Below are 23,046 nucleotides of genomic sequence, written 5' to 3'. Positions count from 1 at the left end.
ACATCACAAACCTAATCTTTAAAATTTATCTTCTCTTATCAAATCATATGACCATGCAATTCTTCATTGTAGAATACATAAGAGCAAATCAATTTACTGTGAACCAAAAGTACAACTGCCTTTCTCCTATGAACTAACAATCATAAAACATACACACGCTAGTGTGAAAGGGGTTAAAGGAATTTGATTGTGCATTTTTATGTTGAAAAAGTGTTTTACCTGCACTTGCAGTGAGTTGAGTAGTTTCATATATCTGTTTTCTTATTTCTTCAACAATGTCATAGGCCATTTCATCCCTTTTTTCAAAACTGATTGGCTGGCTACAAGTGATGCAATTTTCGTAATTAGACTGAGAAAGAGGATCATTTTCTTCATCAGAAAAAAATTCACAAAAATTCTTTTTCAAACAGTATTCAAGGTGGAGCTGTTTGCGATATTTATCCTTTATGTACATAGTTAAATCCAAGTATGCTTCATCCAAGCTTGCAGGGCTAAAATCTGGATCATAGGTTTTTAAAATATCTCTTATTTTATGGCTAACTTTTCTGTATTTATCAAAATTGCAGGGGACTATAACAAGCTCTGGACATAATCTTTTTGCTATAAATCCAGGCATAGCTGCACGCACACCATATTTTCTAGCTTGATAATTTGATGTTGACTAAAAATAAATACATGTACTTAGTTGTGAAAAAAATGTAAAAAACACACTGAGTTAATTCAAAACAGATACATCAAAATGACAAACAGTAAAGATTTTGGCTTAAAAAAAAAAAACTTGTTTACTAAATTAGAGCATTCTTTTTTTTTAAAAAAAGTTAGCATGCTTTAATTACGAATTATGAAATAAAGTGAAAAACCAGGGTAAATAAAGCACAAATGTTTAAGAAAATACAATGTATATAGGTACTTCAAGGTTACAATAGAGCATTTTTAGCAGAGCAAAAAACTCACCACACAACCAGTGAACGAACTGAATATTAACCACATGGACACCAGTATTTATACTAAATAGGTCCACCAATAAGAAATCAAGACAAGAGATAACAACCAACTAGTCAGTGAATTAGAAGTCAGCCCCGTGGCCCGTAACAAAAGGAGGAGACAACCAATCAGAAGCCTGGAAACAAAAGGAGTGGGAGAAAATGAACCATCCGAAAGAGATTATAAAAATCACTTCCAAATATCAGGAAAAAAGGGAGTGCTGGAAAAATTATTGACTTAAGAAAGAGAATTTTTTCCAATTATAGTTAGCTTCCCAAAAATCGAGGTCATAGACTGAAGAAAATTTAAATAATTCTGGCAGATGAAAAATCAAAACAGTAGTCAGAAATTCAACATGTTTTGTATGTCCTTAAACAAATATTCACCAGTACACTTATTATAAATATTTTTAACAGTACTTTTAAACATTAAAAATGCATAACATTTAAGCATTTTTATTTCTTATCAATCTTAAATAATGGGAATAAGTCATCTAGAAATTTTGTATTTTGCTGTTTAAATTCATCTACATGAATGTTTTCCGCTGAAAAAAGGTAATTTTCAACAAAAAACATTTTTAAATGTAAAAAATGCTTGAGTTAGGCCTATAAAAAGAATATGAATAAACTCAAACCAGAGAAAATTTGTAACTATGAAGACAAAAATTTTGCTTTCTAAATAATTATTAAAAAAAAAAAAAAAAAAAAAAACTCATTATGGTAATCTGAAAAACAGAGCAACATAAACTTTGGTTAAGTGAGGATAGTAAGCAATTCGTAATTGCTAAATTTTTTTTTTAAAACCCCATAAAATTTCCAAAATATTTATTAACAATAAAAGCAACAATTAACAAATCATAATTGCAAAGGAGAACTTTTATTAAAAAAATCTCGATTAAAGAAACAAAATTTATTTATACACAAGCATGAAGATTGTAAATTTCCAATATTGAAATGAAATGAAAGAAAGGGGGTTTAAATTGAACCAAGCACTGCAACCAAAGGTCTATTGTACTAGTCCACAAACAGAAGTCCTAAAACAAATCAGTAGCTGAAGCAAAAATCAATGCACACCTAATAGGAATGTTATGAATCATCTATGGTTCAAGAAAATGACGACCAATTTGTTCAAACCTATAGGCAAAAAACACTTCAGAATCACACATGATGTGAGCAACAGTTTCTTCAAGAAAGAGGCAACCCCAGAAAGTTGGATCCCTAATGACACCCATTGAAGCAAGGTGCTGCTTTAAGGTGCACTGACCAATAAGCCTAAAAGCCTTCCTAATACTACTTTTATTAAGAAACCTTTTGCATTTTCGGCATGTGATCCCCAGAAAGAATCAGAACTGCCCTTCTTAGGATGACCAGCTGAATACATTCAATGTCATTGTGAGATAACTTCTCCGAAGAGAAGGTTTCTCTCACAACAGCCATCATAAACATACTCCCTGCTTGAGCATAGGACTGTGGTTGATATGTCCTTACTCTTAAAGATTCAGCAGTTTGTACAAGGGAAGGAGTTGAAAAATCTGACCAAAAATGTTTGGTTTCTCTACCTTCTTGGGAAAGGCTGGCCCAGTGGCTTTCGCCTCCTGTACCAGCCTCCCCCTTTCCTGCCTGCGCCTGATGTATTTTTGTCCGAAATTGAGTACCCCCCTACCCCCTTACTGCAGTCAGTGGGTTGCAGACTTGCACCCTCCCCCCCTCCTCAGTCGATGAGTTATAGACTTACACCCTCACCTCCTCCAGCAGCAAGGTTGCTCGTTTTCTCCTTCAAGTCAGCCTCCAATTAAACAGGAGCTGGGAAGTATGAGGTGGTAAAAGGTCAACACCCGCACAACCACCCTGTACGAGTGTAAAGTTAAATACAATGAGGTTTTGCACTTTTCCTTGAAGGGACCGTTTAGATATCATGCAACCCAGATGCCATCCATCCCATCATCACAGTGCTTCACACTTTAGATTGGGTGTACATTTTAGTCGCCTCCTACGACACGCATGGACTACGTTGGGACTATTCTGCTCCGGTCCCAGACAGAGAAATTTCTAATATTAAAAAGATTTGTTAGATTTTTTTCTTTCTTTTCCTGTTCAACAAACACAGCAAAAACTTACTGATTTTTCTTGAAAGTAGAGTTGGTTTATACACAAACCGTTATTTTTTCACTCATCATTTTACCATTTTTTTCTCAGAAAGGACTCGCTTGTTTGCCAGTATGTACAGCAATCATGCCCAATAAAGTTAACAAACAATATATTTAAAAAGCTACCATACATAAAACATTAAAAAACACTATCACACAATGTTAATAATTGGCTTGTACGTTGGAATTGAAATGTCAGACTGATCAATTCATGGATTACATGATCCATTTTATTCCAAATTTTACACTGGAAGAAAAAGTGCCACATTGCACATTTGCCAAAACATTGTACCAATTTTTAAATATTTTACGGTCGGAAGCATAATAAAGAAATAAAATTTGAATGAGGGTAAAGGATTTGTAAGCTATTTTCGATTAAATAACAAAATCAGAAAGATTTTTTATCCTACTAAAGCAATGATGCCAGTTACCTATACTTAATAAGGCAAGTATCTTTAGTTAAACATATCACTGGATAAACAATGACAAGAGGAGGATCACAATCTGTCGCGGGGTTGATAAAGGAAAAAAATTCCATCACCCTTGTTAATAATTTTGATGCAAACAAAAACTTATGTAAACCAAATAAAGTATCATCGCCAGGATGGCTGATATTGAAAATCATAGAATTTTCTATGAGCATAAATCCACAAATGACCAAAAAAAAAGTTTTAAAGTAAGAAAATATTTAATAATAATAAATATTATTTCAAAACAGATCATCATTTCAAGTTGATAGCTATTTTTTAAGCCTGAAAACAAAATACTTCAATAATTACCAGCATAGATGAAGAGCCAACAGCCATAGGCTTTTCTTTGAGACCTGGATCATCTAACATTTCAACTGCAGCATAAAAGGCATCCATGTCGATGTGAACTATTGAGTGGGTCAAGTCTCGTTCTGCTTCTAAAGCTGACCCCAATGCCGACATCTAAAGACATTTTAACATTATTTGAATAAATATTTAAACATTTCACTGGTAATATTCAATCTCAACTAGTAATATTTTATTCAAAGTATTTAAATGCGAGTAGCACCTAATACAGTCAAACTCGCTTATAACAAGCCCTGATTTAAGGTGAACCCAGATTTAGCGAGAAAATCGGAAATACTTGGTTTTTACAATGTTAAATCTATGGGAGCAAACCTAATTTTTATCAAGCGAAAACTCCACTCAAAGTGAACAATTCTTTGTAATTCATAAAATATCTACTAACTTCCAGGTCAGTTTATCCTTTCTTGGGAAAAATCCTTAACCTTTCAAAACCAACTGAAAGTAAGTGATGAGTCATGAATCCTGAGAACATGTTATGATGACCATTTCCTTTCATTTGTGGAGAAGAAAAGCACTTGAAATACAATGGAATTTTTCTACTCATACTACTTGTTATTCGTCCGACTAGGTAAAGGGCAGTTCTCAAAAGGTGGGAACAAACAGAGACCTCAACTTTGAAGCTTTAATACCAAATAACTTTCATTTAAATTAACTTAAAATCTTTGAGTTAAATTTTAATACTGTATGGAGACAAGAAATGACATAAATTATGGAAAAAATGCTCTTCAAATACCCTTAAAAAATATTTTCTCTATCTAAAGGCACATTTTTGGACATTCCAAACGTTAACTGAGCAAATAAACCATTTAAAAAAAAAAATTAATTATTTCCATTCATTTAAAAAATAAAATAAAAATAAGGGTATGAATCTCAAACTGAATAATTTTTTGATAATATTTTCCACAAATTACAAAAGTAGAGGGCAGGCCGGGCCATGGGCGGATTTATGGGGGGGTCAGAGGGGGGGGGGCAATGCCCCCCCAGTTTTGGGAGGCATTTATATAGTAACAACACATCTTCCAAAGAAATTTTAAAAAATCTTTTTTGTTTCTTTTTTGACTTGTTCAGAAGGGGAGAATTTTTATATTTGGATTATTATTTGGATTTATTGAGGGGGGGGGGGCATAGAGGGGCAATGCACCCCAGTTTTGGGAGGATTTAAAATAGTAAGAACACATCTTCCAAAATCTTAAAACAAAAAAATCCTTATTATTTTTCTTTTTTGGATAGTTCAATGAAAATGAAGAGAATAGCGAATGTCCTTTTCTGATGGGAAAAAAGAAAAAAAGAACATTAAATACAAATAGTACAGCTGTCACTGGGGTGCTAAATATATGCCTATATTCACTATTTTGGACTGAAAACCATTTGGGCAAGTATATAAATGAAAATATAGGCTAAACAAGCTATGCATTCAGCTGCAACTATTATAATAATTGATAAGTATTAAATTAGAACCTAAAACAAAGAGAACCCCCCCTCCCCCATTTGCGCTAACAGAACGATCTACTCGTTATGATTTGTTTTCTTTCTCAGAATGTTTATTTTCAATTTGCATGGCTTCAAAAACGAGATATTTTGTGTTCTTACAGACAAAAAATTTTGAAGAACCTTCTGGAATTCACACGTTCAGATTGGTAAAATTGTAAAAATCCTTTAAACCGTAAAAACTGACGAATTTTCGTAAAAATTACAAAAATCTGCAATTAAGAGTGAATTACATATAGTGCCGGATTTGCCTATAAGATAAATAAGCCATAGCTTCGGGCTACTGCTTTGAAGTGGGTCCGTAACTCGCAAAAAAATTGCATGATTTGTTCCTTAAAAAATGAAAAGTGCTTGAAAAAACTAATTTTATTTTCAAGTGCTTGAAAACCTTGAATATTTGGAAAACGTGTGGCTACAAACCTGAAATTTTAAAATTTCTAACAAATAGTAGGGGGAGGAATGCCAAAATATGTCAAATTCAGCTCCTTGCTACATCCTGCATCAAAAGTGTAAAAATCATGGTGCTTACGTTTTTAACATATTACATACTTGAAATAAATTTTTGTGACTCAGATGTTTCATATCTTGCTATTTATTCAATCCCAAATGCAGTATTTTGGAAATTCTTTTGTACTAATTGCTTTTATCTTGCTTCTACTGCATATTGTTGATCTGTTTAGCCCGGAAAAAATGATACACTACCTCTATTCCTTTTCGTTTTCTGCACTGCTTATAATTAAAAACAAGGTTATTGTAATGAGAGAATTCTATAGTTTATTTTTTTCTTTTAAACTTAAAGTACCTGTTTTTTTTTGTTTTTACAAAGTTTGAATAATACTGTACAATTGTATAATCTAGAACTCAATTTCAGAGGACTGGAAAGTGTAAATGAGGTGCCTTAAAATATTAAATGTTCTAAAATCCTTGAAAAGAATTGGCGCATTATAACCTACTAGGGCTCTTGTGCCAAAACACCCAATCTAACCAACCAAACCTTGAAAATAATTAGACAAGTCTTTGAAACTCCTAAGCAAAGTGTGCTTCAATTTTATTTCTTATCAAGTGTATAAATTATGAATTGTTCTAATAAGTAGTATGCTACTCTCATGTTACATATTTTCTAAATCTGTATAGCATTTCTTTTAAAGTATTAACTTACACACATTTAAATCATAAAACTTAAATATATATATTTGTCTTTTTTTTCCAGAGATTTTTGTTTATCCAATTAACCCTTATAAGGCTTCGAAATGCAGAATTTAAAATCCATTTTACAAAATTTCCTGCGGGGGACAAACCCCTGGATCCCCTACATTAGGGAATATGCTATGTCCTACTTAAAAGGGAGCCCTGCGTCACTCTCTTGATACCAGTCACCTCTCTTCAGGTCAATTCAAATACAGGGGTGATTGTGAGTTCATCAAAAAATACCTGAAAGTTTCAAAGCAAGACCAGGGGGGGGGGGGTAATCTTTGACATTTATTACTAAAGTGCATCTTTGCCATAGTATTAAATAGTTCTGAGTCAAAATATTGTGTGTATATTAGGGCGCATCTTATTTTTGAAGATGTTATTTTTTCATGAGGCACCCTCTCATTTTAAATGAAAAATTATCATATAAGCTTTGTGCTACAATATGATTAAGGTGAAAAAACAACGTAAATAAAGCACAAATATTCGAGAAAATGCAGCATATAGCTATTTCAAGGCTACAATGGAGCCTCTTCATCAGTGCAAAAAGCTCACCAACACAACCAGAAGTTGCGAGGAGAACAGACAAAAAACCAGGTGGACACCGGTATTTATACCAAAGAGAGCCAACCAATAAGAATACAGGAACATGACAGCAAACAACCAATCAGCGAACAGCATGTACGCTCCGGGCTCAAAGCAAGGCAAGAGACAACCAATCAGAAGCCAGGAGACAAAAAGAGTGCAAGACACCAAAGAAACAGGAAAGGCAATTATAGAAATTGCTTCCAAATAACATGAAAAAATGGAGTGCTGGAAAAATCATTGACAAGAGAATGAGAATTTTTCCAAATATGGTAAGCTTCCCCAGAAATCGAGGTCATAAACCGAAGAACATTTACAAATAATCTTTGCAGATTAAAAATCAAAACAGTGACCAGAAGTCCAGCAATGCTGAGCGATGGAAGAACGAGCAAGTTCTTTATGCTTAACATAGTTTTCGTGCTCTTTCAGATGGTGCTTGAGAGCACGTTTAGTCTGTCCAACGTAGCCAAGTCCACACTTGCAGGAGATGCTATAAATGCCCCAGTTGCTATGGCAATCAATGGGATCCTTTAAGTTTGTAAATTTTATCTTATTAACTGGAGAAAAAGCTGTATCGAAACCAAATTTCTTCAAAATCTTTGCAACTTGATGACTAACTTTTGGATAATAAGGCAAAACACTAGTATACGAAGCACTAGAAGCAGAAACCTTTTCAGAATGAGAGGTCTTAACTTATTATAAATTGAATCAAGGATGCTAGGAGAATAACCACGATCGAAAGCCACTGCTTTAAGATAAGAAAGCTCAGCATTTAAAGAATTGGAGGAAGAACAGATGTTCAAAGCACGGAACACAAAAGCCTTGAATGAGGCCAACTTTTGGTTTGGAGGATGAGAAGAACATTTGTGAGGAGGTAGTGTAACAGCAAAAGGCTTACCAAACACCGAAGTCATAAATTCATCATTACTTTTAGTAATAAAGACGTAAAAAAATGAAAGAGAACTATCAGTTTCCATTTCAATAGTGAATTGGATGCAAGGATCGATAGAATTTAAAGTAGAAAATAAAAATTCATTATCAACATGGTTTTGGTCAAGCAAAACAAAGCAATTGTCAACGTACCGAACATAGAACGGAAACGTTATGGTTTCAAAAAGTTTAGTCTCAAAATAGTGCATATGAATGTCACTTAAAATAGGACTCAAAGGATTACAAAATTATTCGAAAGTGTTCAATGGTACTTACTTTCGAATGTCTGAAGGTTTAGCAATGGGTAATCCTTAGCAAAAAAAAAAAAAAAATCCTGCCCCCTCAGGAACTTAGTCCTAAATCTGCCTATGGGAAGGGCTACTGCCCCGAGGCCTTCACAACAAAGGAGCCCCCACAATGAAAAAATTTTTTTTACAAAATATCCTAACTTTCACGGGTCATCAAATTCTATGTTTTTTTGTCAGACTTTTTGTTTTGTATTTCTACAAAGAATGCTTGCACAAAAATAATATTGTTATCGATATATCAGAAAGCCCTGATTGCAATTATCCATTTACTATCAATTTTTTATTTGATCGAGCATTTAAGTAGCAATATATATATATATATATATATATATATATATATATATATATATATATATATTTAAATTCATTTAATTTAATTTGTGCCTATGAGTTAAAGAGAAAAAAAGTAAGTAAAAAAATCTGAAAAATGGTCAACTTTGCAGGTCATCCTTACAACTTCTCGCTTCTTGAGATCAAAACCTCAAAAATATTTTGACAAAATGATTTGAATGGAAATTTTTTAAAGAAAATATCTATTGAACACGTCGATTTTCTCCCGCTTCCCCCCTTTTTTTGACATTTTTAAATAATAACAAAAAATTCTGAATTAATCATTAAAAATCTGTTATAATTTTCTATTAGCAATAGATTGCACGGGGGGCGCTTTTTTTTTCCACCAAAGAAAGGATTCAGCCCTTTAAGTTGGTGGAAATCCTATAATATGGTTGAAATTTAGGACACTGTTCTAAGTTTGGGTACTAAGGCATTAGAAGGAATATTGAACAAATAAAATGTATAACTGTATTCAGAAGAGTGCAGATACATTTTTTAAAATCAATCATGACTATTTTGATGACAATAAATGTGTTATACCGTAACAGGACAGAAAATAACCATAAAAGTACATAACTTTTAAAATAAAATGTATGTTTAGATATAAATAAGGAACAGTAATTTTAAGGCTTTAAATTATAATAATAATAATGCAGAAAAATTAATAGCAGTAACTTCAGGATGTATTTACTATTAAAGTGCTGATCGAAAATATCGGATATATACATATACATCAAAATATTCGGATATATATCAAAGTATCGGATATTTTCGAAAATATGATGGTCTTTTCGAACCCTGATTAGGCGCCTTTACTCCTTCGTTGTCCCGGGGCCTCCACACTTCCAAATCCGGCCCTGGGTATAGTATAAGAACTCAATTATGACGAGCAAGGATTGTGATGCCTTCCCGCTTATCATAAATAAGTCCGACTGTAATACATAAGAACCACAATGACAATTTTACACAAAACATGGATAAAAAGCAAGATTTATCTATGCAAAACATTAATGGTTTTTTTCTAAAACAACAAATTTTGGATAAAATATGTATAGTACAGTGAAATCTCTCTGAGTAGTCACCCCTCCGTTCCGTTAAAACTTGGCGACTTAGAGGGGGTGACCGCTATTAAAGGTTCTGGTTATTGAACTTGAAACTGTACTACAAATGATACAATTCAACACTTTAACATTCTTTTCTGAGAAAATAAAGAAAAGAAAATGCTTTATTTTATGATTTCTACTTCCTAGGATAAAGAGATTCAATTTGTGCTTGCTTACAATTTTCTGGCTTTATAGAAACCAATTTTTTTCAAGTTTGTTATTAACGTGTAAAAACAAATCCCGAATTGAGTCATCTGCTATGGCTTCTGAATTAGCTATGAAGTCGTCAATTTTCTCCAAAGTTAGATTAGTCGAAAACATGACTCTTTGTTTATTAAAACTATACAAATAACAGGAGCTTCATCATCTGAATCCAAAATTGCGCCTAAAAGGCACAAAAATGGGGTGACAGCTGACGGTAAATAAAATTAAGAACCAAAATGGAAGAGTAGTCGCCAGTCTATTTCAAAGTTCAGATAGGCGACAGCCCTGTTGCTTAGAGAAGTTTGAATAGCCACTCTAAAGGGTTGAGCACATAGGCCAAAAATTTCCTGACATGGGAAACTGGCTACTAACAGCAGGAGCGTGCTTAAAGTTTTAGCGGCCGTGTGCAAAGTTTGTTCTTTAGTCGATAAATAATCATTTTTTTATTTATTTATTCTCTCCCAAATCATAACCAACTGTAGTGTGTCACTCATCTGTATAAGTTAGTTCGAGATTTTTATAAGTACAAAATTAGTGTAAAAAAATAAGATACAAAATATGGTTGCAAAGAAAATTTTTGGAATCGGAAAAAGATGTAATTGATGAAATAAAGACTGGTATCCAAATTGCATTGTTTTCAGCCCAAAGGGGGGGAGGGGAGTATGGAATACGAAATTGAAATCTAACTTCAGAACAACGTTCCGAAAAAGAATGAAAATTTTTGACCTTTTTCTGCCTTTTCACGTATGCAAATATAGAAGAGGCATTCCATGTCAGGAGATCTAGTTGTTATCCGAAGTGGCTATCAAAGCCGTTCAAGTGAAATTGCTTATTTTCAAAGAGCTGTAGCTTAAGTTTGTTACCTTTCATCTTCTTTTCATTAATACAGTAAAACCCCTCTAATCAGACACTAACTGGACAATTTTTTTTGTCTTCAATAGAAGGGTGTCCGCAGGACAGGGGTTTAATAATGCTATTTGCCTTTGGGGAATTGGGGAACTAAAAATTGTCTGCATAAGAGGGGTGTCTGTTAGGAGTGGTTATACTGTACATTAGAAAGAACAGATTTTTTTCATTTCAAAATAAATTTTTCCTTCAATGGTGTTCTTTTGAATAATGATAGAAAGTGAGTTCAAAATTCTGTCTGTCGTAACGAATTGCCATGTTTAAGTTCAGATTACAGAAAATTTTATCACACGACTGGAAGCCTGAAATTTTAGGAGCTCTAAGTACTTTTGGTTGTTAATACGATGTTCTAGTATTTTTATGAGTTTGAGTTCATTAACTTTTGTGCAGCACGCATGCAAAGTCGCAAGAAAAACGCAGTGGAGAAACTTTTTCCTGGATTTTAGAATGTCATAAATTCTGAACAAAAATGATTCAAAAGCTCTTACTTCATACATGCTTTTAATGGGTTAAAATTGCAGAGCATAAATATTGACTAGCTGCGTGCCCGGCGTTGCACGGGCTACCTAAAAAATGTAAGAGCAGTCCAGTTGATGCTTTTGTAGTACACTGACACTAGTTTCTAACGCGTTAAGGAATAAATAAATGCGCGTAAAGCAAGGTTTGCAAAACACCAGTAAAACATATTTTTGCCAAAACACCTCATCAACGTTAATAATCGTTATCAATGATACAAGTTATGAGTACATTTTCAGTCAGCACAAAAGGGGAAAATATATGCATTATCAACTATAATCTTTACTCACGTTAAACTGAATTACATCTGATAGACTATATCGGAAATATTTATGCACAATAACAATCCGCTTTTTACATAAAATAGTCTACTACCCGGCGTTGCCCGGGTGTTTATTAATGCAACATACCACTCAGATAAATATTTGGATGGATTCTATCCACATGGTCGTACAAGAATTACATCAATCCGTTTTCCAGGTACAAACCCTCAAAGAACTCAAATAACTTGTAAATCACTCATTTACTTTACGACGTGCACGGTCCTCCTCGAAAATGAAAGTTATGTCATGTGACGCGTATTTAACAATCAGGCTTGAACAAAAAAAAAAAAAAAAAAAAAAAAAAAAAAAAAAAAAAAGCAAAATTTTGCTGCAGATTACGGCAAAATAATCGAAAAGTAAACAACTTAAACACCCTGATTACAGGAAAAGCCTTAAAACAAAAGCCTAATTTCATTTCTTTATATTCGAGAAAAAAAATTGCAACAGATGTTTCTTTTCAATGATTTTCTTCACGCTGTAAATTTTAATAAAAGCGTTCATCCGGAAAGTTGAGTTGAAGCACTGAATAATAATTTGAATGGAGGAAAGCCTTCGAAAAATATGGATTTTATTTTGAAATGTAAGAGTCATAATTAATAGTTTTTAATTGATATCTCCGCTAATTATTATCGGAGGATTATGTTAAATAGCCAAACATGAAGACGGGAAGATGACGAATCCATCGATACCTGGTTCGATGGTCAGTTCACTGTCGTTCGGGAGAAGAAGCTTGGACATAGATAGATAGATAGATAGATACTCAGATTTTATATGTATAAGATTTTCTAAAAGATATTGGCTTCCAAAGTGGCTGTCAAAATTGCTCACATAAAAAATTGCCTATTTTTGATGCACTGTAGCTCAAGTTCGTCCCATAGCATCATCTTTTTGTTGGTACCATTAGAAAGAAGGTATTTATTCAAACAGAAATATTTTATTCTCTTGTAATATTTTAGCAGCCCCTTAACATCAAAATATTTTAGCGGCGCCGTGCAGCCGCACAGTTTGCCCCCCCCCCCCTAAGCACAGCCCCGACTAACAGGGATGACCGCTCAGAAAGGTTGCCTAAATACCTCTTTTTCTTATCTGTTTCTTTTAAAATAATTTTCAGAAACAAAAAAACAAATAGGGAATAGAAGATAACAAGATAATAAACACACAGTCATGATTGCTTAGCAGAACATTTTTAATCCTTTCACATTCTCACCACTATGGAATGCCAGATCTGCCGCGGGTAGGTAAATGGCAGTGTCTCCAGAAATAAAATGTTGAGATATTTGAAGAAATGTGTGTTGGATTCAATACTAACAATAGGGAAATGTCTGAATTAGACGCTTTTCTCAAGCCTTTTTTCCCGCAGAAACCAAAAAAGCAAGCTAGTGAAGTACATGAAATACACCGCCAGCTCAGTCAATTCATGACATGACTGAGAATGAATTGACTGAGCTGGCGGTGTATTTCATGTATTTCTGCCTTAGCCCTGGCTATAGGGCGGTAACTTACTGAATAAGCTAGTGAAGTATTGCTAACGTAAAACAGATGACAAAAGCAAAAAATTGAAAAATTTGCACTTACTGTCCTTTACCTGCACACAGCAGAGATCTGCAATGCAAGTAAAATCAATGCAGAACATCTACTTTTATGGTCAGAAATGGCTTGAATTCTTATTAAAAAAGAAGCCGCTTTTTCAAACCATATTCAGACTACAGCAGGGGCGGATCCAGACTATGGATTTGGGAGGGGAACTTTTCTAGCAAGTATGTTTATGGGGGTGGGGGGAGTTAAATGAAATTACTCATTAAAAAATAACCATAAATATTGAGTTTTACAACGTATCTACTGCTTCTTAATGCCTCTTATGAAAAACATGTATTCATTACAAATTCTAAAAGTACAATTCTTAAATAATTAGTTTAAAAAGTTTGTTCATTTTTCTATTTGTATGTGCTTAAAGGAAATAATATTTGCACCAGTGGTTCAACCACAAAAGTTTTATAGAGGGTGCACTTTTAAAATTTTCACCATCTGATAGGGCGGTTGTTGAAAAAAAATGTTGAAATTTTAGTCTTAAGGACGCAGTTTTAGACAGCCTCTGGTGATGTTACGAAAAAGAAAGGTTCGGGGGCCGCCTGCGGAAATTAAAGTTGTAAAAAACGCAATTATAGGCGATATTTATTGACGGTAGGGTCAGAGATGGGATTTTTTTGGGGGGCTGCCTCCGTTTTTTACTTTCTTCTATATCTAATATATAGAAGAAAGTATTGGATTCGTGCAAATTTTCGAATTTCGAATTTTGACGGATTCGAACGTTTTGAGGTGTGCCGAGTCCATTTCAACTATTTTTGGAAAATGTCTGTCTGTCTGTGTGTATGTGTGTGTGTGTGTGTGTCACGTCTGTGTGTGACCAGTTTTTTGTGGCGGCTCTACAGCAAAAACTGCCGCATGAAATCGAACGAAATTTGGTACACATATGTGCCCCTATGTGAACTTGTGCCCATTGGTTTTTGGTGCGAATTCCTCCAAGGGGGGTGGAGCAATGGGACGTTTTTTGAGTTACGCATGCTTGCTATTCCTCAGGAAGTAACTGGCGGAATCAAACAAAATTTGGTCCATATGTTGCCATTAACAGGAACAGGTGCTGATTCAATTTTGGTGTCAATAACTCAAACGGGGGTTGAGCTATAGAACGTTTTTGGTCGTCAATTGTGACTACTGTATCTCAAGAAATAATGAACGGAATGAAAGAAAAATTTATCGACAAGTAGCCCCTAGAGGGTATAAGTTCTGATTCTATTTTGGTGTCAATAGCTCAAAAAGGGGGGTAGCGCAATCGCCCGTTATTTTTTTCCATTGTGAGTGCCCTATCTCAAGAAGTAATGCTACGTTCTGGTTGAATTTTGGAATATATGTGAATCCATATGTAAACAGGCTTTGGTTCAATTTTGGCGCCAATCACGGCAAGGGGTGCTGATTTATTTTTATTATCATTATTTTTTAGCGAATAAAAATAGCTTTATTAATGCAACAATAAGAAAGATAAATCGTAATAGATTATCGTCGGCGTATTTCTCGTGATTTTAATTGTATGGAAATGACCGGAAATACTATCTCAATGATTCAAAATTTTTAACTCTTGCCATCTTATGTTTGTTAACAAATAAAATATTTGTAATTAATTCAAGCAAGGCTTTTAAAATAACTTTCAATTTTCGCTTTGCTTTTGCAATAATTCAGACATTGGGATGGTCGTCAAGTTTTTGCATGTGTAATTTTGTTTTTGTTGGGAATATTGCTTCCTCGTCAAGCATGGGGAGGGATCAGGAAAAAAAAAAAAAGAAAAATATAGAAGAAAGTTTCGTGATAGCCACAACATACTAGTTTGTAAAATAGATTTAAATCGAAAATCCCTCCGCTAAATTTTCTGAAATTGAATTTCCAAAAACGCAGTTACAGACTAAATTTGACAATACTTCGAGCAGTACGGTTCTGGGGCTTTTCCCAAAAAATGTTTCAAAAATTGAAGTCCTAGAAAACGAAGTTTTTGAGCGATATTCGGTGATAAAGGATTTAACCGCTTTCCCCATTAAATTTTTCAAAACCTTAATTTTTTAATGTTCAGATTTTCTACAGGAGCATTCAGACCCTTGTCCGGAAATTTTTCGTTATCGACATCTTAAAAAATTGACTGTAGACCATATTTGGTAATGTCAGGGGTTTGGCAATTTTTCAAAATTGAAGCTCCAAAAAAGCAATTTTTAATGATTCTCGATGTTATTAGAATGCGAGGTGTTAGGTAGTTCTCCCCTTTAAAATTTTCAAAATTGAAGTCCTGAAAACAAGATTTGAGACGCGCTTTAAAGGTATTGGCGGAGGAAGCGGACTTCCGACATTATGAAGACTTTCTTATTTTTAGACCGACTAAAAAAGGCGACTGTTTCCAAGGTACGTTCTATTTTTCTCTTTAATTATAGGAAATGTTTCACAAAAACATTCTACTCGGCCTTCTGGGGGATCACGGATCCTGTCGCCCTGTGTCCCCCCCCCCCCTCCAGCCTCCACCTATAATAGCGCCACTGAATTGCAGTAGCTTTAAATATAATGATCAATCCTTCACCAAATAAATGCAAAAAACAGTTTAAACAGGTTTGTCTTTATTTATTTATTTTTATGCAGGGAAGAGGGGAACATTTCCCAGTTCTCCTCTTTAGATCTGCTTTTGAAATTCTCTCCTATCTTTTTCTTGTGCCTTTCTTCAAGCTAAAGTTCTATATAACTGGAGAACTTCGCTGTAATACGTTGTGAAAATTTTTAAGTACCTACACATGAGAATTTAGAGGAAGGGGAACGTTCCTCCAGTTCCCTTCCAAGGATCCGCCTCTGCTATTGTTTGATCGAATTTTCTAGAGCTTTTCCTGGAGTTTAAGTTCTATAAAACAGAAGATTTTTTCTACACTCTATTGTGAAAATTTTTAGGTATGTATGGGGGTTTTGGGTTTAAGAGAAGGTTCCCGCAGCTCCCTCCATGGATTCGTTTCTGTTGTTGCCTAATTGCTTTTCCTGGTACCTTAGTTCACGTTCTAAAGTGTGTGTGTGTGGGGGGGGGGGACATTCCAGCAGTTCCTCTTTTTAGATCCGCTTTTGAAATTCTCTCCTTACTTTTTCTGGCGCCTTTCTTATAGTTCAAGTTTTGAAAAACGGAATAATTTTCCCGTACTCTCTTTTGAAAATTTTTAGGTACACTTTGGATTTTGGAGGGGGAACGTTCCCCTAGTTCCCTCCCGTGGATCCGCGCCTGGACTACAGAAATAATAACAAACTCTCAATGAAGGTTTGCTCCTTTACTTTGTGTTTAACTTGATTAAAAATAGTGCATTGCAGGCGTGAAAGAGAACTCAAGTAAAATTTTCTGAAGACAGTGAAATTTTTGTTAATTACAAGAAAACTCGACCCCCCCCCCCAAAAAAAACTCTTCGAATATGCATAAAAAATAATTTTTTAGTTTTAGAATGTAGTGCCAGCCATAATTTTTTGGTTCAAAGACCCCTAGTGCCCTGAATTCATTCTTTGTTTTGCCGATTTATTGATTAATTTTCCAAATAAAGCCATAAGGGAAAAAACTCATAATTTGAATTTAAAACTCACATGCTACGTTTCAAACACTAGCATCAGTTTGGTTTTATAAAAATTAAATATGTCACAAAAATAAATAAATAAAATTTAAAAAAAAACTACACACACACACAATAAAAACTTTATTATTAATTAAATTAGCTTACCTTTTCTAAGGAATCTTTTCTTTGAAATTCATTAATTTTCTTAAGATTTGCTAATAATTCGTTAACTTTAGAATCAATAGATCTCTGTCTTTTTTCTTGAAAAGCAAAATATGGAGTTCCTTTGGATGCTTCGTAAATAACTTTATTAATGGCTTCTTTATTTAATCCTTGCATTCCAGCCTTTTGATCATTCAATTGCATGGTTTTTAAACCTATTGAAATAATTGAGAGGATTATGAAAAAGGGGAAAAAAGGAAACTTATATAATATGTTCTTAACATAAATTAATAAACATAAATTATGTATCATACTTTCAAGCAGGTAATTTAACTTTAAAGTTCAACAAACATGTAGAATTGTTTTATTTCAATGTTCTAACATTTTTAGCTATTCAAAAACAGAATTTTTAAAAACTTTCAACATTAAGTACACAAGCAATTTTTATTATTATTATCAAAAAAATGATAGAAGGAAGTTCTGTTTGGGGCAATTCCATGGTGTCGGACGTAAAAAACATAGATCTTAAAATGAAATAGATGTGCCTTCTCCCCACTTTTCTCCTCAGAGCGCGCGTCAACATCCCCCGTTGGACATCACGTGATCAAGGGACACCTCTCACAAGAAACTGTTTCCCCTATCGAAGAGAATCACTTTGCGCCGCGATCATTTGCACAATTAGGGGAAATTAAAGCATTTAACCCATGGGCCAAATGCTTTAAGCATGGGTTAAATTAAACCACTTAACGCATTATTAAAGAAAAAGGGAACACTCTGTCCCTCACGTAACACCTCATATTTTTCACTAAAAGTAATAATTAAAAAAGGTAAAAGTAATAATTAAAAAAGGTTTTTTTCATTAAGATATCGCAAATGTATTTGTTGTACTTTTGCAAAAAAATGTCCTTTGTTACTTTTTAAGTTATTACTTTTTAATGAAATGCGGAACAAAATGACAGCTTTTTCATGGAATGGTCCATTAGATATTTTCCCAATCATAACTTTTGAAGCAGGCGCACCCCCAATCCCCCCCCCAACCCTCCCTCTCCCTAATTTTTCTTTTCTTTTTTTTTTTTCGTCCTACAGGATATGATAATTTTGACAATTTAAACTCGAGGGTGAAGAAAACTAGTGATTATTGTCCCTCAACAATATTAATTTTGTCACTTTCCTACTTATTGGTCTTTGTGAATTATTTTCATTGTTTGAATTGACAGCGCGATACATTCTAACGCTTCAATATTTAGTAACGATTAATTTTATAAACTTGTTAACGAGAAAATCTGCTGCTTCTGTTTCCAACATATGCTTATTTAAACTTAGAAAAACGGAATTAGAAATTTTTCTCATAACTCTTGTGGCTTCATGAGTAAACATTATATTTTTGTGTTTTACTCCCAAAACTTTTTCACATTCTCGCTCAGTTGTTCTTCACAAATGTACATATTTCAATGGTTGCAATCTTGCAATAACTTATCATACTTGAATGTGTCTCAAAATTCTTAAATTTTATTATGCCTATTTTTTGGTTTATTGTAGTTAAGACTGCGTTGCAGTCGTCGCAGTTCACAAAAAATCCAGCGTAGTCAGAAACATCATTAATATACTGCGTCATGTTAATTGAGGTGATTTCTGAATTTTCCAAATCGTCGTCAAAGGAATCGGAAGAATTGGCTTTCTTTCAAAGCATTTTTGTTACGCTTCAAATTTAATCTTAGCATTTGAAGGTTGTCAAAATCAGCGCAATTTAAAGAACTGAACTCCTTAATTTCCGTATGAATGAATAATCTTTTTTTCGCACTTCGAAATTGTCCGACGATTATTGTTGAATCCCCCCTCACAACCTGATCGCACTGAAAAAAGTTTCAAGGTGATCCCGAGTAAGCTTATAAGTCATTACGCAGTTTAGAACTGGAATTCGGGCACCTACATACTTTTCATATGTTCCCAGCACACTTTTCAATAGGGAAATTAGGAAACTTAAAAATCCAGTTTTTCGAGGACATACTATAACTAATTTTCCATCGCTTGATTTTAGTGATTTAATATAATGCTCGGCATCTACAATAAATTGCTTAATATATTCTTAATTTCGACTCTGCAGGGACCTTTTTTGCCTTTAGCAGAAAGAAAGATTTCTGTTACTCAGAAAGTCCACAATGGCTTTATTTTTTAATAAAATTGGCACTAGCATTGCATTCATCAAACCCTCTTTCGCTAAAAAATCTCAGATTCACACGTATAGAGATTTCTCACATAAGTATAATGAAAAATCTTCAGACAATCCTAGACTTTTAACGACGCTTCGCATTGTTATATCACTGCTGCCCGAGAAGAGGGAGACACGATGTCCCTTGATCACGTGATTCTCGGCAGAATCATGATGACCCCACTTTCTCCGGGCGAAATACGCTGTGCTGTAGGAGAAAGGCCTATCTATCCCTTTTAAAGATCTATGGTAAAAAATGAAGAAAAATTTCTCAGTTTTAATTCATTTACCAAATATAAACTGTTCCAAAATTATCAAATTTATTTACGAGATACTTACTACATCCCACTGAATAAAAAATCATGTTAGTTTTTCAAAATAGATCCCTAAAGTATAAATTAAAAAAATTTAAAGAGTTGGTGTTGGACGTAAACACACAAATAGTAAAATTGATGGTTCACTGAAAAATTATTAAAGGTCTGTGAATTGGCTCACATTTTAATTTTAAAAACAGCATAATTCTAAAGTACACTTATGATTGAAGCATATATCACAGTTTTCAAATGATATTATAAGGAATAAAATTATTTAAAAAAAATATTTTTAGCTTGGTGTCGGACGTAAATTGTTCATATTGGATGTAAACTATTGCTCTTAAATGTAAATACATAACAATCATTACAGTTATAAATATGTAAATTATAGGTTACGTATACTGAAACAAAATTTACCAAGTAAATTCAAAAGTAGGGTTGATTGGGGGAAGTGGGACACTGGGGTAAGTGGGTCGCACCCCAAAAACTGAAATATTCATATGGTTTTTATACTTTTTTACATTGATCAAGTCATGGTTCATCATAGTGATTAGTTTTGCATATATTTGGGTTAAGTGAAATTTTTTTCTAGGTCAGGGAACTTAGTCAAAAAAAAAAATCTGAACAATATTTTTTGGCGAGTTTAAGCAGCATTTTTCAAAGAAGTGTTTCCCGGTTAGCATGTATTTTTTTATGATCATTAAACATTCATGTACAGTTTAACTTAAAGTGCATACTGCAGTCAGAATTTTTGAGTAAAATATTATTAAAATCTGTTTTAGAGTAGGGGTCCCACTTACCCCGTAAAATTTTGCTATAAGACGTCCCCACACTATGGGCTAAGTAGTCTCCCCCCCCTAACAGTGAGGATTTGAAAATCAAAAGCAACTTTGATGAAATATTTGCATTAGTGAAATACAAGACAACTATGATGACTTAGTAGGAATTAATAGTTCAGCTACAAAAGCTGGTGATTAGCTATTTGTGAAACTTACATGAAAGAAAACCATCAAGATTTATATGGGTTGAATGTTGATAATGGTTCTTCCTTAGCCAATTTTACATAGGTGCAGTCACTTAGTGTTTCTAATTTCTTTTTACACTTATAGTTTTGGCAAATTTGCCAAAATTGATCTTAATCAACTGTATTACGTTCATTCAACACACCTTTTCTCAAAAGGGGTCATACTTACCCCTATCAACCCTAAATGTATATACAATAAATTCACAAAGTTGTTTTTTTATGCATGTTTCACTTTAACTTTGAAATTAAAGGCAAAAAAAGGAGAAACACAGTTTAAAACATATGTTATTTAAAGGAATATAACGGTGTCGGACGTAATAATTTTTTTACGTCCGACACCTAGATTTTAGTAAAAAATATTCACTTGTTACAAAATGAAAATAGGTTACATCAAAGAGATTGAAAATCTTACTTTGTACCCAAAAATACATGTATGTAGCTTTAAAATTATTGGCTCAGCATAATTAACTGCCCATTTTGGTGTCGGACGTAAAACACTTAATGTACCCCAGAGGAATTCTTTTACAAATCAAAATGAATTATATTTTGACACATTTTTGCAACATCACCAGCAACACTCTGTATCTTTAAATGGTTATTCATCTCAATTCATAATATTGGCATGTATTTTTTGGAAAAAACAGAACTTCTTCGAGAGTCTTGAAATATGGTTTGAAAATACTCAAGATGTTGACCTTGGTTTAACCTGCTGTAACTTATTTATAACTGAAGTGATCAAATTTTAGACAGGCATTTCACAATATACAACTTTTTACCTTTAAAATGACACCTCATTTGTTGACAAATTTTAGTTTTGAAAATTTGATCATCTGGTTGGCCTTATCATGGAATTGCCCTATGGTATCTTTTAATTCGTCAGTTCTATTCTTAACAAAAGAAAAAAAAGGGTGGGTTTCTCGTTTTTGTAAAATGCATGGCACCAAGTTTTTGCAAATTTTGTTAATAAAATTTAAGATTTTTCCACATTTTATATTTCTTAGCAAAGTGTGGTTTTTTTTAAAAGCCTTTGTCATTCAAGATATTATTTGGACATCTTTCTCGAGAATGATTCTGTCGCTTCCAGAAAATTTTAAATTTAAAACGAAAACTAAATAATAATGAACTTTATAATTATGATTATTTAACATTGATATGATACCGAAACGAAGTAGTGTGTATGACAAAAAAGTTGTGCAACTTAAACAATAATATTTTACATGATCTTAATTGAAGATAATTTACAACAGTTAATGAAAAAAAAAGAGAAAAACTATAGTGAAGAGGAATTTTCGGCTTAAATTACCAGTCGTTGAAGATGAGTTTTCCGTTTCCATGATAAGTCCGAAAAATTATACGTTTTCAATAAGACTCTTTGGTGCTATACTATGACACTTTTGAGATAAACTCCCAAATTATTTACTACGCTAGTTAGTGGTTAGCAGTTGCTATTTTGAATGATATTGCCTTTGTGTTCTCTCCTCGAAAAAGTCCCCATATGATTGCTTTTGCTGCAATATTTTGATGAAGATGAAGTTTCAAATTATTGCGAAACGGAACCGGAAGTAATAACTTTACACAGTTACAGTTAAAAGTTTTAAACAGGAGGAGAGCATTTAGACTCAATGGTCTGGCCATGGTTCATTTAACAAAAATGTTCTGAGATGCAGATTGCCTCAATAAATTACTTTTTAAAGATTAATGTAAAGACTGACTTTATTTTTGGATAATATAAATGGCAAAAGAGTGTAGTATGAAGCAATTTTTCAAACACAAGAGTGGTCGATGTTTTTTATAGTAGCAACTAAAAACTGGCATTCGTCTTTACAGAAATTTCTAGTATTCTGGATGAATCTGGCAAGTTTTTGTCACCATTGCGATTTTAGCATATTCTAGAAGTAGAAATCCTACACAAATTCGAGCACAACTTTACTGCGTGTATACGCCTTTGCGAAGATAAATTCTATTGTAGTATTCCATTAAGTTTAAATTTTCATCTTCGGCTGTGAATTGCGAAAGGACAAGCAAAAAATATGTTCTCTATGATGAGAGATTTTGATGATTCATTTTTCAGGTATTTCCTTTTAATTTTTCAAAAACCAATTTTTTGATTGTAGAATTTCATGACGTAGTTTTAGACATAACGTTTATAGTCCATTTTCCTGCAGGATATTTATGATTTGTGTTGTTGTTTTCATGAAGGAATGACCTGGAACTGTTTTTTAGTGTGGCTTTATGAGTATCATTAACGATGCTTTAATGTTTACCTACATTTTGACAGCTTTTTCTAAAAAATTACTTATGAAATTACTTCATAACTATGTGAGTATTGAAAAAACATTTTTGTTGTGGGAAATTTTATTTCAACCTATTTCT

At 33.4% G+C, this 23,046-nt stretch overlaps 1 protein-coding gene across 2 annotated transcripts in view; it reads right to left on the bottom strand.

The window, feature by feature from the left end:
- Positions 1–22,206, bottom strand: part of LOC129233907 (DNA polymerase kappa-like) — a 34,320-nt gene extending 12,114 nt beyond the window's left edge. For both annotated transcript variants that reach the window (XM_054867833.1, XM_054867834.1), the window contains exons 1-4: positions 21,977–22,206; positions 17,130–17,341; positions 3,910–4,062; positions 220–661 (exon numbers count right to left, since the gene is read on the bottom strand). In XM_054867833.1, the coding sequence (XP_054723808.1) occupies positions 220–661; positions 3,910–4,062; positions 17,130–17,341; positions 21,977–22,007 (838 nt within the window). In that variant the 5' untranslated portion in view covers positions 22,008–22,206. The remainder of the gene's footprint in view (positions 1–219; positions 662–3,909; positions 4,063–17,129; positions 17,342–21,976) is intronic.
- Between the last annotated feature and the right edge of the window lie 840 nt (positions 22,207–23,046).

Source organism: Uloborus diversus, unplaced genomic scaffold (assembly GCF_026930045.1).
Source record: "Uloborus diversus isolate 005 unplaced genomic scaffold, Udiv.v.3.1 scaffold_795, whole genome shotgun sequence".
Classification (NCBI taxonomy): Eukaryota; Metazoa; Arthropoda; class Arachnida; order Araneae; family Uloboridae; genus Uloborus; species Uloborus diversus.
The sequence above is the reverse complement of the archived record's forward strand: the minus strand, read 5'-3'. Positions and strand labels throughout refer to the sequence as shown.